Source organism: Ahaetulla prasina, chromosome 4 (assembly GCF_028640845.1).
Source record: "Ahaetulla prasina isolate Xishuangbanna chromosome 4, ASM2864084v1, whole genome shotgun sequence".
In the NCBI taxonomy this organism is placed as follows: Eukaryota; Metazoa; Chordata; class Lepidosauria; order Squamata; family Colubridae; genus Ahaetulla; species Ahaetulla prasina.
In genome coordinates this window covers 99,143,250-99,158,247 of record NC_080542.1, presented here as the reverse complement: position 1 = coordinate 99,158,247, position 14,998 = coordinate 99,143,250, and the positions used below count along the sequence as shown (strand labels likewise).

The 14,998-nt window shown below is 38.1% G+C and overlaps 1 protein-coding gene across 1 annotated transcript in view; it reads left to right on the top strand.

Moving 5' to 3' along the window:
* Nucleotides 1-14,998, top strand: part of KCNH8 (potassium voltage-gated channel subfamily H member 8) — a 397,775-nt gene that overhangs the window by 146,301 nt on the left and 236,476 nt on the right. Inside the window, exons 5-6 of the mRNA XM_058182729.1 lie at nucleotides 6,744-7,125; nucleotides 9,041-9,160. Of these exons, the coding sequence (XP_058038712.1) occupies nucleotides 7,065-7,125; nucleotides 9,041-9,160 (181 nt within the window). The 5' untranslated portion in view covers nucleotides 6,744-7,064. The remainder of the gene's footprint in view (nucleotides 1-6,743; nucleotides 7,126-9,040; nucleotides 9,161-14,998) is intronic.

The window sequence follows — 14,998 nt, the reverse complement described above, 5'->3', positions numbered from 1 at the left end:
GAAACATCTTAGAAGCTATTCCTACTTTAATAGGAATATACTAATATTTATTGTAGTCTTTACATAAAAGCTATGGGGTAAAAATTATCCCATTATGATTTTACTATGCCAGAAATTCAGTAAGTAAATCAGCAGAGAATTAAATCTGACTTTCTATTATTGGAATTAATTTTATCCTATATTGTACCCATTTCTTTATATCACAGCATAATGTTTCTCATCCTTGGCAGCTTTAAGAGTGTAGACTTCAACTCTGAGAATTCCCATAATTGGGGAATTCTGGTAGTTAAAGTCTATACATCATAAGGTTGCAAAGAAACATAGCTCTAGTGGACAGGCTACTACAAATATGCTAAAAAAGGGGTTCCATTGGCAGATGTATAAATTCGCTATTTGATTAACTAAGGGTGCTTCACTTTCTAAACTGAAAACATTAAAAGTAGTGAAGTTTAGAATATACATTTTAAAAGTATTTGTTGTTCTTGCATAATAGTATTAAAGACTGGATCAAAATAGGAGTTGAACAGCTCTTCTTTTTTATTTGTTAACTGTTGGCAATTTTCCATTTTCAATGTGCAATTGGTATATTGATATGAAATATATACATATACATGCAGCAGATGGATACTGTAATCCATGTGCAGGTCTTTCTATCTTATCTCGCATGTATCTTTCCATAGCTCTTTGCACCACTTGTGGCTTTTATATAGATTGTTTACGATATAATCAAGAGAATAAATGAATTGAAATGGAAATGGGTTGGTCACATAGCAAGAAGAACTGATGGCAGGTGGACCAAGACAGTCATAGAATGGAGCCCACTTGATTAAACGCGTCCACAAAAGAGACCTAAAACAAGATAGATCAATGACATCAGCAAATATTGGCAACTGGGCCCAATTGGCAAAAGAAAGCTCAGGACCATATTTGTTGGAAATATGCAGAAGAGGCCTTCATCCTGCAGTGAATAGACAATGGTTAAAATGATGATGATGATGACATACACACACACCAGTGGTGGGTTGCTACTGTTAGTGGCAGCGGTGGGAGGCTCTACCCACCTGCTCGGATGCTTCTGCGCATGCACAGAAGCGTCACAAGTGTCACAAGCGTGAGCTCACCCACACCAACAAGCGAACTGGTAGCAATGGGTTTTGAAACCCGTCCCTCACACACACACACACACACACACACACACGTATGTATGTATGTGTGGGTGTGTGTATATATGTAGGTGTGGGTGTGTATGTATATGTTGGTATATATGGTTTTCTTTTGTACATTTTTGAAGAAAACCTTTATTACCCTTAGTATCGTCACTAACTTCAGCTTTCCTCTCCAAAAGTTTTTGTTCCTGACACTGCCTTTATGCTCTGAAGCTTTCTGCTGCATAATCATTTTATCTCTGTTGATTTTTATTAAGTATTCTATATAGTTATAGTTAAGGGGCTCAGGGGCTAGGATGTTGAGTTTGTCGATCGAAAGGTTGGCAGCTCAGCAGTTTGAATCCCTAGTGCTGCCGTGTAACGGGGTGAGCTCCCGTTACTTGTCCCAGCTTCTGCCAACCTAGCAGTTTCGAAAGCACGTAAAAATGCAAGTAGAAAAAATAGGGACCATCTTGGTGGGAAGGTAACAGCGTTCCGTGTGCCTTTGGCATTGAGTCATGCCGGCCACATGACCATGGAGAAGTCGTTGGACAGTGCTGGCTCTTCGGCTTTGAAATGGAGATGAGCACCGCCCCCTAGAGTCGGCAACGACTAGCACGTATTTGCGAGGGGAACCTTTACCTTTACCTAGTAAATCTTGGGAAGGGGATGGCAGGAGGAATTATCTATTTTCTTCTTATTTAAATTGTTTGTAACTGTGCCTTTAGTATTACTTTAATTTTGAACCTAAAATGAATCTTTTTGATATTAGTTTTCATTCCCTGGAATTTTATATATCGTTGCTTTAAGTTTATTAAAATTGACTTTTTTTAAGACTGAGTTTGACTATGTTCTTTTTTTTTCTTTTTCCTTCTCTTAAAATAAACCTTCCTGAATTATACAGATAGCTTTTCATAATGTTTCCGCTATTTCTACTTCTTTAACAAGAGTTATCTATTGATTTGTATGAAATGAAGAATACCTGGTTGGCTTTTATATTCTTCTATCCTCCAGAGGAGAAAATTGTCAGCAAGACAAGTCATATATTTTCTGGAAGTACCACAATTGGCAGTGTGTGTCAGGGTAATTAAAGTCTCCCGTCACTGCATTTTTATGTCTGTTTAAAAGATCTGCAATGTGTGTTTGGAAGGCAATATTCACAGCTTATTCTTGTTTTTGCAATAGTATTTATTGTATTTTCCCTTATTTTAAATCAGATGCTTTTCTATTACAGTGGCAAGTTCATTCTTTTGAATGCTGAGCTGGAATGTACATTTTAAATATCTTGTACAACTGCTCCCCTCTTTCTGTTAAATTGTTTAGTTGTACAATGGTACAGTTTTGTTTATCAGATTGCTTCCATGAAAATGATCTCACCGGATCTCTATTATACCTATTAAATTATGTTTGTCTTTCTGGAGGCTCAGTTTTGGGTGACACAGATCTCCATAAATTTTCTCTCTATCAAGAGCTATCCCCCACTCTGTTTTGTTAACAAGGCTGGCTATTGCTGCATTAACAGTTTACTACAAAGCAAGTTTAGGTGAAGTGATCAGTGGATCACAGGTTTTCCTGCAACAAGAAAAACATGCTTAAATCATTCTAACAAGGGTGATGCTGGAGCTGGAGGTTGAAGTGATTTTTGACTTATGATTAAAGCATGGATTTAGCCATTGAAAAACCTAGTCTTCAGGATGGATGGGTATTTTCGACTCTTCAGTACCAGGAACCTCCATCACAATTTAGATCATCTGCAATATGTAATCCATGTGGAATTCTGATAGAGATTTTCCTAACTTGATTGTGGACTTGATTGTGATCATACTCTCTCCTGTAAGATGCCCTCCAGGATTTACTTATATGCCATCCATGGAATGAAATGGGAGGACTCTCATTTCAGCCACTCCCCCTCCCACAATGCAGTGTGTCAGTTTCTCTATTAGTAGATCATATGTTCAGGAACTGGTGTTGGCTGAAGTAAAAAAAATTCTCCCCACAGGAGATCAGTTGCATCCTTCTTTCACTGAACTGATATAAATGCTTCCTTTTCATCAGCCAAAAGGTAGTTACTCATTGATCCAGTACTTTGACTTATTTTTTAAGCACCTCTACAAACTTGCATTTAATGCAGGTATATCTTTCAGGCAGGAATAGAACAGTGGTGGGTTTCAATTTTTTTTACTACCAGTTCTGTGCGTGGCTTATTTGGTGGGCATTGCTTAGTGGTCATGTGACTGGGCGGGAGTGGCTTGGCAGTCATGTGACTGGGTGGGAGTGGCTTGGTGGTCACGATCCTAGTTCCCCCTATGAGGATTCCCCCATCTGGACCTTTTGTAATCTCCCGAAGGGTCAAAGGAAACCAGATTCCATACAGCTCTGAACCCTTAAGGCAAACCAAATACAAGTAGTCCTTGATTAATGGCTGATTGCTTAACAAGTGTTCTAATTTACGACTAATCTCCCCAGAGCTTCTTGATCTGTTTTTGGAGTTTTGACAGCCATGGACGCGTGCGCGCGCGCGCGCACACACACACACAGTTACAACATCCTACATAGTCATGTGACAGGTTTTCTATGTTTTTTGCCAGTTTCCAACAATTCCTTTTGGTTTCTGGTTAAAAATGCCCATTGGGGAAAATGGATTTGTTTAACAACCACAGTGTTTGCTTAATGACCACAAGGTTCACTTAATGACCATGAGGTTTGCCTAACCCAGGGGTCTGCAATTTTAAACACTCAAAAAGTCATTTTTCTATTTTTTTAAACAGTTATCTCTCTGTCTTTCTCTTTTCTCCCTCTCTCCTAATTGCTTTCTCGCTCTCTCTCTCTCCACTTTTTCTCATTTCTCTCTCATCTCTTTCTCTTTCTTTCTCACTATCTCTCTCTTTCTCATCTCTCTCTCATCTCCTCTCTCATCTTTTTTTCTTTCATTTCTCTCATATCTTTCTGTTTTCTCCTTCTCTCTTTCTTATATCTTTCATCTTTCTCTTTCTTCTCCCACTCTGTTTCTCATTTTTTCCTCTCTCTCTTTCTCATCTCCTCACTCATCTCTCATCTCTTTCTCTCTCTGTGCATATGTGTCTCTTGTCTCTCTTCCCCCCCCCTCTTTCTGTATGTCTCTTGTCTCTCTTTCTCTTTCCCTCCCTCCCTCCCTGGAAGTGGGGGAAAAGAACCTCAGAACTGGTGCTGGGTGGCGGGAATCTGATGTCCGGAGGCCAATGAGCCATGTACTGAAGACCAGATGGGGGAAATCCTGCAAAAATAGCACATTTCTTGTTGCTTGTGAGTGCTTCTAGTAAGGAGATGCATGGTGGGAGGAGGATTGGTGCTTCAGGGCACCTAAACGGGGGTTGAACCTCCCCACTCACATTTTTGCCTGAGGGCATCGCTGGCAGCCGCTTCCTGCATTTCAGGAGGTCCGTGCTCTTACTGCTGATGCTCGGCCTCCTCGATGTGTGGAGGCAGGAGGCGGAAATCATGACACGGGTTTCATTCGCTGCCTGCAAGCTTTGGGTGACAAGCAGCTGAGCAAGCATGCCAGTGATCTGCTGGCTGCCTCTAATCTGCAGTTTACTCATGAGCACCATTGGTTTACTCCCTGCCTCTCCCGGCCAATGGTGCTCATGAGTAAACTGCAGCTAGGAATCTCAAATACAGCCGGGAATTAACATTTGTAGCCACTGGCTGGAGCTACTTAACAGTCAGCCAACTAAGTGCCTGAATGACCCCATCCCGTCACTGGGGGTCCAGGTGACTTGACAAGTGACTGGGCTCCTCGAGAGACAGAGTTCAGGGGGTGGATCTATCGCTGGCTACAACACAGTGTTTATTGCCATCTGTATTTGAGATTCCTAGCTAGGGCTGACTTCGGCAGCTTCTCTCCACCAGAGTGCTCCCTGGACGTGGCTTACAGATCTTAGCCCAAAGCAGCAGGAGGCATGGGCTGCCTTGGTGCCACCAGCTTTGGGCTCTTAGCTGTCCACGGAGGACGTGCTTGAATTGGCACTGAGACCAGGCTCCCAGGATGGTGCTGGTGAAGACTTTTATGGCTTTCTTTCAGCCTTGCAGAAACAGAGATGGGCGGGAGGCCCCAAAGCACACAGACTATAGCACAGTGCTGTCCCGAGGGCTGCCTGCCGACCCCCACATCCACCTCACTAGTCCAGCCGGTGATCTCCCATGTGCTTCCCTTGTAGGCAAACCAGCTTCAGGAACCACACCGGGAGGGTTCTGTGGCTGCAATCTCCCGCATCCTTCCCTTCGCTCCGAAGCCTTCTGAAAAGGCTTCTTTGCAAGCTGCTTTCTCCCCAGGCTGCCAAAATGTACCGGCAGAAAAAGCTGATGCCATTGCCACCATATTCTTCATGCATGTGCATCCCATTGGACTTGCAAGGCAATGGGATCCACATGCGCGAAGAACATGGCGGCGAAGAACGTAGTGTCCAGGGAAGTGAGCAGTCACCGGGCGACTGGTTCGGGGGTGTGGCCAGCTGGCCATTGCTACCGGTTCTGTGACCTTTGCCAAATTTTTGCCAATGGTTCATCTGAACCGATGGAAACCGGTAGCAACCCACCACTGGAATAGAAGCATATTATAAGCACTGCAATTGGTATTTGAATTTTTTTTAATTTTTATTTTATTTATTTATTTATTTTATTTATTTATGTGTCACAACAGTATGTAAAAGCATAAGCATGAAATAACTATATGATATATAAGCATATATATAAGCATAAGCATGAAATAACTATACGAATTGGATACAATCAAAGGGAACATTAGGACAGGAACGGTAGGCACGTTGGTGCTCTTATGCATGCCCCTTAATTGTCCATTCATTTTCAATTTTGTTTCTCAGAACACTTTTTATTTCTTCATACTTGTTTTTCATATATTCAAGTTGGCTAAGTACAAATTCTTGACTTAAGGGAAAATGGATACACATATCTCCTTTAAATTCCCCTGGCAAAGTACTGTTAGCTTTTCCTGATTATTCATTAACAAGTGTATTGCTATTCTTTTTACAGACTCTGCTTACTCAGGAAGCATTCAATTAGCCAGACTAGGCAATGAACAGCTCTAAGAAAATACCCCTTACAATGAGCAATTATTTAGGATATTACCTCTCTATTCCTTATAGTTCAGAATTATGCTTCTCAGATATTATCAGTTTTCCAAATGTTTTGCTTTTTTTTCCAGTTTCACAACCACCACAGCAACTAGATCAAGAAGATTTAATAACGAAATTGGATTTGTCATCTTTGGTTAATGTATTCAAGCATTTTAATAAGTAACAATGTATTTTAATTATTTTCTGAGGAAGCAAGGCTATACCAGTTAGTTTATACTGAATTAATATTGTTGCCTACTTTAATTTTACAGGGAAAATTCTCTACTTTTACATTGTGAATTTTATGGATGCAGAAGCATCTCTTTAATTTGTTCCAGTAGACTAAATCTTTAAGATATGGTCTATGCTTATAGGTGATATAAAATAGACATATTAATATGTCAGTTTTTAAAAAACATGAAATCCATGTGCAGATGCTTACGAATATTTACTATAATTTTTACCAATGCATTCTATCCCTACCCAGCCCTTCTAAGACTCCAGCATTTAGCTGAACTTGGAGAAGTGGGAGAAGATTAAAAAAATAAAATTAAAAATCAGTAAGAAAGGCATAGAGATGACAGATTCCAGCATTCCTCTTGATCCTCTCAACACAGGGCAGCTACTGCTACTAAAGGCTTTGCAAAGCCTCATCGAAAAATTTTAGGCATGTGCCTGCATGCCCAGGAGACAGTTCTGTTGGGTTAGTCCATAAGAAGCTTGTCTAGACAATTCCAGGAAGACCTTAAAGTGGCCTCACTGAGACTTCAAGTGGCTGCAGTTGTTTTTCATCTAGGACAAATGGATCATGTTTTGCCTGAGTGAGAATGATCTTCTCCGGACTGTTAAGATGCACACAAAAAGCAGAGGTGAGACAAAGATTTGTAATAACATAAATTATATTACAAAAGAATGGATACAAAATGCATTTAGAGAAATTGCACTTTTGGGTAGGATTAACATATCAAGAAATATTAAATCTCCCTTAAAGAAAACATTTGTTTGAAAATCCTTCCCTACACTATCTAGTAACATCATTATAGTATTACCCCACTCATGACATTCTTAACCATTCAGAACCACAACCATGAAAATTGTTCTTTCTTGTTCTAGGAGATAATCAGTTTTATATATCTTTTTGGTCTATTTTGTCAAGCTACAGCATGTGTTTTATAGAGAGATGAAGTTTGCTTCTTCCTTTTTTACTGCAAAGGTGGGAGTATCTATGAATCAATTCCTTCAACCATTGTTAAATCTTCTTGGGTGATCTTATCTCCCACGGGGGCATATCACCTGGATATTTTGGGCTATTAATATCTCTTGTCAAGTTAGGCTCCACTTACAGAAATGCACAGAAGTTATAGATATACTGGAAAAGAAGCATGTATTTTTAATACTGCTAATAGCAACAACCTTGATCTCATAATCTAACCTGAGCTATACTCTATATCAGGAACTGTTTCTTTGGAGAGTGCTACACCATTTTTTCTTTGAAGAACTTAAATTTTCATTTCAGCTTTAATTGAAAGGCACATTCCGCACCAGATACACAGAGGAGTACCCTACAGGTAACTAACTACTGAAAGGGGAATAATAATACTTACTAAAAAAATTCCTAGCTGCTGGGGAGAGTATGAGAGGCAGACTGATTATCTTCAACTATTAATGGAGGGGTTTCTGGTTGAGAAGGAAACTTGGCTAATTGAAAAAAATCAGACCCTGTATTGAATACCCTTGGACTGAATGTCTTAAGATAAGCTTATTTCGATAAAGAGAATATTAGGTTCCAAACTCAATGGATAAATGTTATATATACCTGAATATTGTGCATGTGTGCACATGCATGTGTGTAGCCATGAACACACACACATACATACACACACACATATATTGGAATGCATGAGCTTACATCGGTAGATGAATATTTATTTATTTATTTATTTATTTATTAATCACATTTATATACCGCCCTATCTCCCGAGGGACTCAAGGCGGTTCACAGGCAAGTAAAAGACATATAAATACACACTAAAACCACATTTAAAAAACTTATTCTACAAAGCCGAATTAAAAAGCAATATAAATAATAAAAACCCATTTAAAACCAATATAAATTTAAAAACTAATCCAGTCCTGCACAAATGAATAAGTGTGTTTTAAGCTCGCGACGAAAGGTTCGGAGGTCCGGAAGTTGACGGAGTCCTGGGGGAAGTTCGTTCCAGAGGGTGGGAGCCCCCACAGAGAAGGCCCTTCCCCTGGGTGTTGCCAGACGGCACTGCCTAGCTGATGGCACCCTGAGGAGTCCCTCTCTGTGAGAGCGCACGGGTCGGTGAGAGGTATTCGGTAGCAGTAGGCGGTCCCGTAAATAGCCCGGCCCTATGCCATGGAGCGCTTTAAAGATGGTCACCAAAACCTTGAAGCGCACCCAGAAGGCCACAGGTAGCCAGTACAGTCTGCGCAGGATAGGTGTCACACGGGAGCCACGAGGGGCTCACCTCTATCACCCGTGCAGCCGAATATGGAATTAAACTGAATGAAAAATGTAATGGCAGACAGTCTGAACAACTGAAATATTATTGAAATAATGTAAACTACCTTGGGCCTAATGTCCAAATGTAAGTGACAACAATACAATAACAATAAATAACAATCTGCAGTATTACCTGGGACAATATTTTTGAAAAGTGTGGATGCTCATATTCAAGGAAAATTTAGTCCAGTTGGGTCTGGAATTCTACGGACAGATTTTGGGAGTTATAGACAAGTAACTTTTTCTCTTCCCAGTTGCAGCAGAGAAGGAAAGACATGGGAGAACTAAAACGGACAAAAGTATCTTGGAATGCGAGACAACATTACTTAAAAACAAGAGCCCTTTTCTCCCCACACTCCTCCCCCAACATTTTTGTGAGTATGTATTGCAACCTGAATAAATAAAAAGGTTTTTTTTATTTATTCAGAAAATGTATGTGACCACCATCTGACTGAGTGGCTGAGTGGTTAACAACCAGCTCACAAAAAACTAAATTAAGAAAGCATACTATAACTGAGAAAAGATTTAGTGAAAAATAATCCAGAACAAGTTGTCATTTAACAAAGTCACACTACAAAACATACTTTGGGTTCCCAATACCTAGGGAAAATCTGAGACTCAATTGCCTGAAGAGGGATGCTTTCCCTAGAGCAGTTAAGAAAAGTTACAGCAAATTAAAAAAAAGAAAAAAAGCACAACCGCTCAATCCTGCAAGATGATAATGCTTAATAGAGTGGAGCATGTCTGCCATATAAGATTTGGTGAGATGGGCAGAAGGGAATAAGTGGTCCTGCGAGTAACTTGGGTCCATGCTATGCAGGACTTTAAAAGTGATAACCAGCATTTTGAATTGCAGCTTAGAACATATTGGAAATGACTGCATCTCAGCAGACAAACTGTAGAGTGCCACAAACTTCATGCAATGCTGCATTGTGGATTAGTTGAAGTTTACAAGTGTTTTTCAAGACAGCACTTGCAGCAATCCAGTCAAAAAATGACTGAGATGTGAGACAATTGGTGTATAAGACAAATGTATACAAAGATCCCCTGCCCATAGCCACAGAAGCTGTGAGTCTAGGAGGACCCTCAAATTGCATGGCCAATTCTGAGAGACTGTTGTCTCATTTTTATGTGTGTACATGCCTTTTAGTCTGGGATATGGTGAAGATTGAACTACTTTGCTTCTTTCAAACCTAATGCTTTTCAACTTGCCAATGAACTGGGAGAAGGAAAATGGAACGTGGAGAAGGTATGCAGAGATCGGGAGAGCATGGAGCCAGCAAGGTCACTGCTACAGTTGCTCAAGAAAGTGGTGGATCATTCTCATAACAAAAGACTGTCTCATAATTGGACAATGTGATTAATCAGGGGTGGGGAGAAGGAAAAGTATGGTTTAACTGGGCAAGCATTTGCATGGGAAACCAGAGCTGGTATATCGAATAAAGTTTTACTTTTGAGAATTCAATTCTCTTAAGAGTGTTTCCTTGTTTGGGGTTTGCTAATTGGACAAATTAGTTGACAGAAACTAGTTGACAGTTGCTACCTAAATTTCCTTGGCAAGATTTTTCAGAATTGGGTTGGTTTGGCTTTGCCTGCTTCCTAGAGCTGAGAGCAGGACTACCTCAAAGTCACCCAGCTGACTTTGTGTCTAAGGCAAGATCAGAACTCATGTTTCATGTTTTCTGCACTGATGCCTTAACCCCTGCACCAAACTGATTCGCTGTCATCAAACTGGCTCTCTATCAAAAGTTAAAGTTATCAAAGGACCAGTTATAGGAGATCCAATTTTTTTACTCAAAAGGCTTTCAGTGGAGCTGAAATGTTGAAAGGTGTTGAAAGAAAAAAAGCTTTCTCTACTTTACCAACATAAATTTATTAACAATTTCTATAAAAACCCTTCTAAATTCTAAATTAGAAAATAGGTAGGATTAGGAATAGAATAGAACAGTGCGTACATCTAAAGATCATATCAGAATCTACAAATATGTATGCTTAGAAGCAATTTAGACTGAAGACCTGAATTCAGGAGGAAAATTGCTCTCACTTTGCAGTTTGAAAAGTAAAGAGCTTTTAAGAGCTGTATTGTTGAAGCTTGAGAAGAGGGAGTTGAGTGGAGTGCAGCAAAATTAGCCATGCTTGCCAAGTAGCCCTAAGAAAACAAAACTGTTTTTTCTATGTCTACATTATTACAGTATGTTGCTTAATACGATAAAAAAATCCTTTGTATTGAATTGTTTATCAATTCAATCTATGAATCTAAAGGAAGCCCCACTTACAGGAAGAATACAAAAAAAATGAAAGAAAAAGAAAGAAAGTAGTGGGATGTGATCTGCTTTAAAGATTTCTCTTCAATTTACATTTTTGATGTTTGAAAAGGGGAAATATATGAATATTTCCACAGAACCAGCAACAGCAATAGCTTAGATTTATATACCGCTTTACGCTGTTTTACAGCCCTCTCTAAACAGTTTACAGAGTGAGCATATTGCCCCAACAATCTGGGTACTCATTTAACTGACTTTGGAAAGATGGAAGGCTGAGTCAACCTTGAGCTGGTGAGAATCAAACCGCCAAACTGCAGGCAGCCAACAGTTAGCAGAAGTAGCCTGCAGTACTGCATTCTAACCACTGCACCACCAGAGGTCATAACATTTTTTAAAGGAGTCCAGTTTACTAGAGAAGAAGATCAGCAGAGAGCACTACTGCAAACTAGAAACACAAGTCTACAGAAAAACCACCTATATTAACTAGGTACTCCACTACCAAGGCAACAACCCAACCTCCCACAAGAGAAACCATGTAAGGACTTTATTTAAATGAGACCAAACACACTGCAGCAACCAAGAACAGCAGTACAAGGAAATGGAGTATCTATATCATTCCAACAAAATGGATCCTCATGCAACTTTATCAAAAAGTCCCTGACCCTGAAGTCCCTGGAATGAGACTCAATCCAATACAGTGCAACCAACACAACCGTAAAAGGAATTACACACTGCCATACATCAAGAATATCTTGGAAACTACAAATAGACTACTACAACCACATGGAATCAGCGTAGCACACAAGCCAACTAAAGCCCTTCAAAACATCCTAAGTAAACCAAAAGACCCAGGACTCAGAAGGAAAAACAGGAGTCACCTACTTCTGTTTTGTAAGAATAGCAACTACCACTATGTAGGACAAACAGGCAGAAGACTGGTAGAATGCATCAATTAACAACAAATGGCAGTCAGAAGACATGACAAAAATTCTTTAATTTCACAACATATATACAGATTTAACCATAGTTTTAATTGTGAAAATGAGACAATCCTAGATCAGGCCAAATTCAAAAATGCCAGGGGATTTCTAGAAGCCTGGCACTCTGACAAATCAGCCATCAATAGACACACAGACATTAACAACATCTACAGACTATGGAAAAAAGACAATCAGCCCAAAAAGAGATCAGAAAGACTTCAGCACCTTTCCACCAGTAATCAAGAAACTGCCAAAGAGCCATTAGGAAACAGCCCAACCAAAGAATCCCTAAGGAGTGCTAAACAGCACTCCTTACTAGCACTGATCATAGTTAGGGTAATGAAACGTCCACAAGAAAAGAAGAAAGCTCAGACTGCACTAAGGACCTCCCATTTCAATCCTGAGATACAATTATTCTCCTTTATTGAGTATTAAATGATAAACTACTGATGAAAGCTTTATGATAAGTGTTTTGTAAGTTGTACTTGGAATTTTTTTTAAGTACTTAATGAAGCTGGACCTTCTACTTGGTAAAGATATGGATTTTTTTATCAGCATATTCTATTGCTTGTTTATTTGCTGTGGTTTCTTTACATTCTCTTGTAATAAACTGTTTTTGATTTTTTTGTTTCTTAATTAAAACAGTAACTAGCCCCAGCCAGACCTTCCATTGAAAAAAGATGTTAAAATAAGAATTTTTAGAAATTGTTTATTTTTGTGGGCAATCCCACAATTACTTACCTAGAAATTAATTCCAATTAGATTTATGTTTAAGTAGACATGAAGAGAATTATAAGATTAGCCAGCTTTAGTTTGGTTTTTTTATTTTTATTTTTCACAATTCAAGACTTCTTTCGGTGCTTTTGTGCCTTGTGTAATATGCTAAATACTGTGATCTTTTTTTAAAATAATAATTCTTCATTGTAGTTTATGTTGTTTATATAGTCTGGATGTAAATTAATAATGCTAATCTAGAGAGAAACTTATTTTAGTGCAAAAATTGTTTGTAGTTGTAATTGAATGCTACAATTCAATTTCTTTTTCTCCTCTTCTTAATTTACATTCAATGATTCATTCATTCCATGTCCCATCTCTTATCTATAAACAAATCCATAAATATTTGTCATTTAAAGCCTGGTCTCAGCAAAAGTTTATTAAAGATTTAAAGGTTTCCCCTGTTCAGTTATGACCAACTCAAGGAGATGGTGCTCATCTCTGATTTTCAGTTCAGGAAACCTTTTATTATTTAATAGATATTTGTGGTCAGTATGAAAATGCAAAATTCAGTAAGCTTTCCAGCTGAAGTGGTATCTATTTAACTACTTGCATTTGCATGCTTTCAAACTGCTAGGTTGATAGGAATCCATTAATGATTGCCAAAAATTCAGTAACATTTTAACATTGATCAAATAAACCAAGTTTGCATTTGTTCCTTTTACTTCTAACAAACATAAAATCTATCCAAGTAATGTGATAGAACTTTTCTTTTTCATTTCTTTTTTTATTGTTCCACATAAGATTTATCTGAGCTTTAACTGCTTTGTAAATCCAATATGAAAGAATTATCTAGGTCACTCTTTGGTTTATTAAATTTCATTCCCTTTTTATTGTTAAAGCATCAACCAATTTCTTTTGTATATGTAATTAAACATTTTTTATGTCAGACTTTTGGCATGTCATTTGTAGATCAGCTTTTGATGCCATCTCCATCTTGTCAGATAAAACTTGTTCCTCTCCTGCCATTTCTTCCAAAACATTTTTAGGACATAGTCTACCCATAAAAGCAAAAAATACTACTGACATTGTTGATGTAATTCCATCTTTCAAAAATATTCTTCAGTATTTACAATGTTATAGTTGATTGATTTTGCATCATTCTATAGCTGTTAATTAGGTTTATTTATTCTTTTCTTTAATTAAAAAGTTAGTTCTTTCTAGTGTCCAATTTTGCAATTGGTTAAAACTTTTATATTCAAAACAAATTGATTTTGCCAAGGAAAGGATTTTTTATAATTAATTCTGAAATCTTATTTCAAATTTATTTAGAAATTCAGATTAAGATTTATCTTAATCTGTTTTTAAATTTCTAAAAGCAATTTTTTATTAGCTTGTTATTTATTTCAATTTCTAAGTTCTTAAGTTTGTAGTTTATTTTTCTTTCATTAAAAACTGAAGGCAGATGAATCTGATGCTTTCAAGTTTGTCAATCCAAGATTTCCAACAGCTGAATAATTAATAAGCAATTTATGAATATGATTGGAAAACAAAGTGAACAGTGTCTTTTTTAAGACTGTAGTTTGAACAAAATGGCTATTCCCTCTTCTCCCAGTGCTCAAAACCTTTCAGGGACTGCCATCTCATAGTTTCCTCATGAGCAGTAACTGCCTGGAGCTCTAGTTGCCAATCTCCCAACCATGGACTTCTTCCTTCACCCACATTCTGCTATTTCTTCTTATAGAAGTAACATTATTCCTTTTATGTACTCAAGGAGATGACATTGTTCAGGCTCAATTTATCTCAGTTATGACAACTCTGTTAGATTGGGTAGGCTAAATGAAATTGATCAGCCCAAGATAACTTTCATGGCTAATTGTGATTTGCAAACAGTTTGTTTTTTTTTACTTTTAATCTGTACCATCCTCTAATTGTTGCAGCATATGTAATGTTTTTATTTCTCCCTCCAATGCATTTATAATTGCTAAGTATACTCTTATGTCTCAAACAGACTCTTTATCACAGATATAGGATAGAAAGAAATAGGAGTAGGACTGCAAATATACTTCACAGTCTTACAGAACATGAGACTAAATCTAGATATTATTGTGTATACATAAGATTGATCCATAAAACTGTAACTCTTTGCTAATGTTTTGGAGAATAAATCTCACTGAACTCACTTGGACATACTGCCAAGTAAACATTCATAAAAAACCAACTCCAAAACTATCTTATGAATCTACATAAAAAT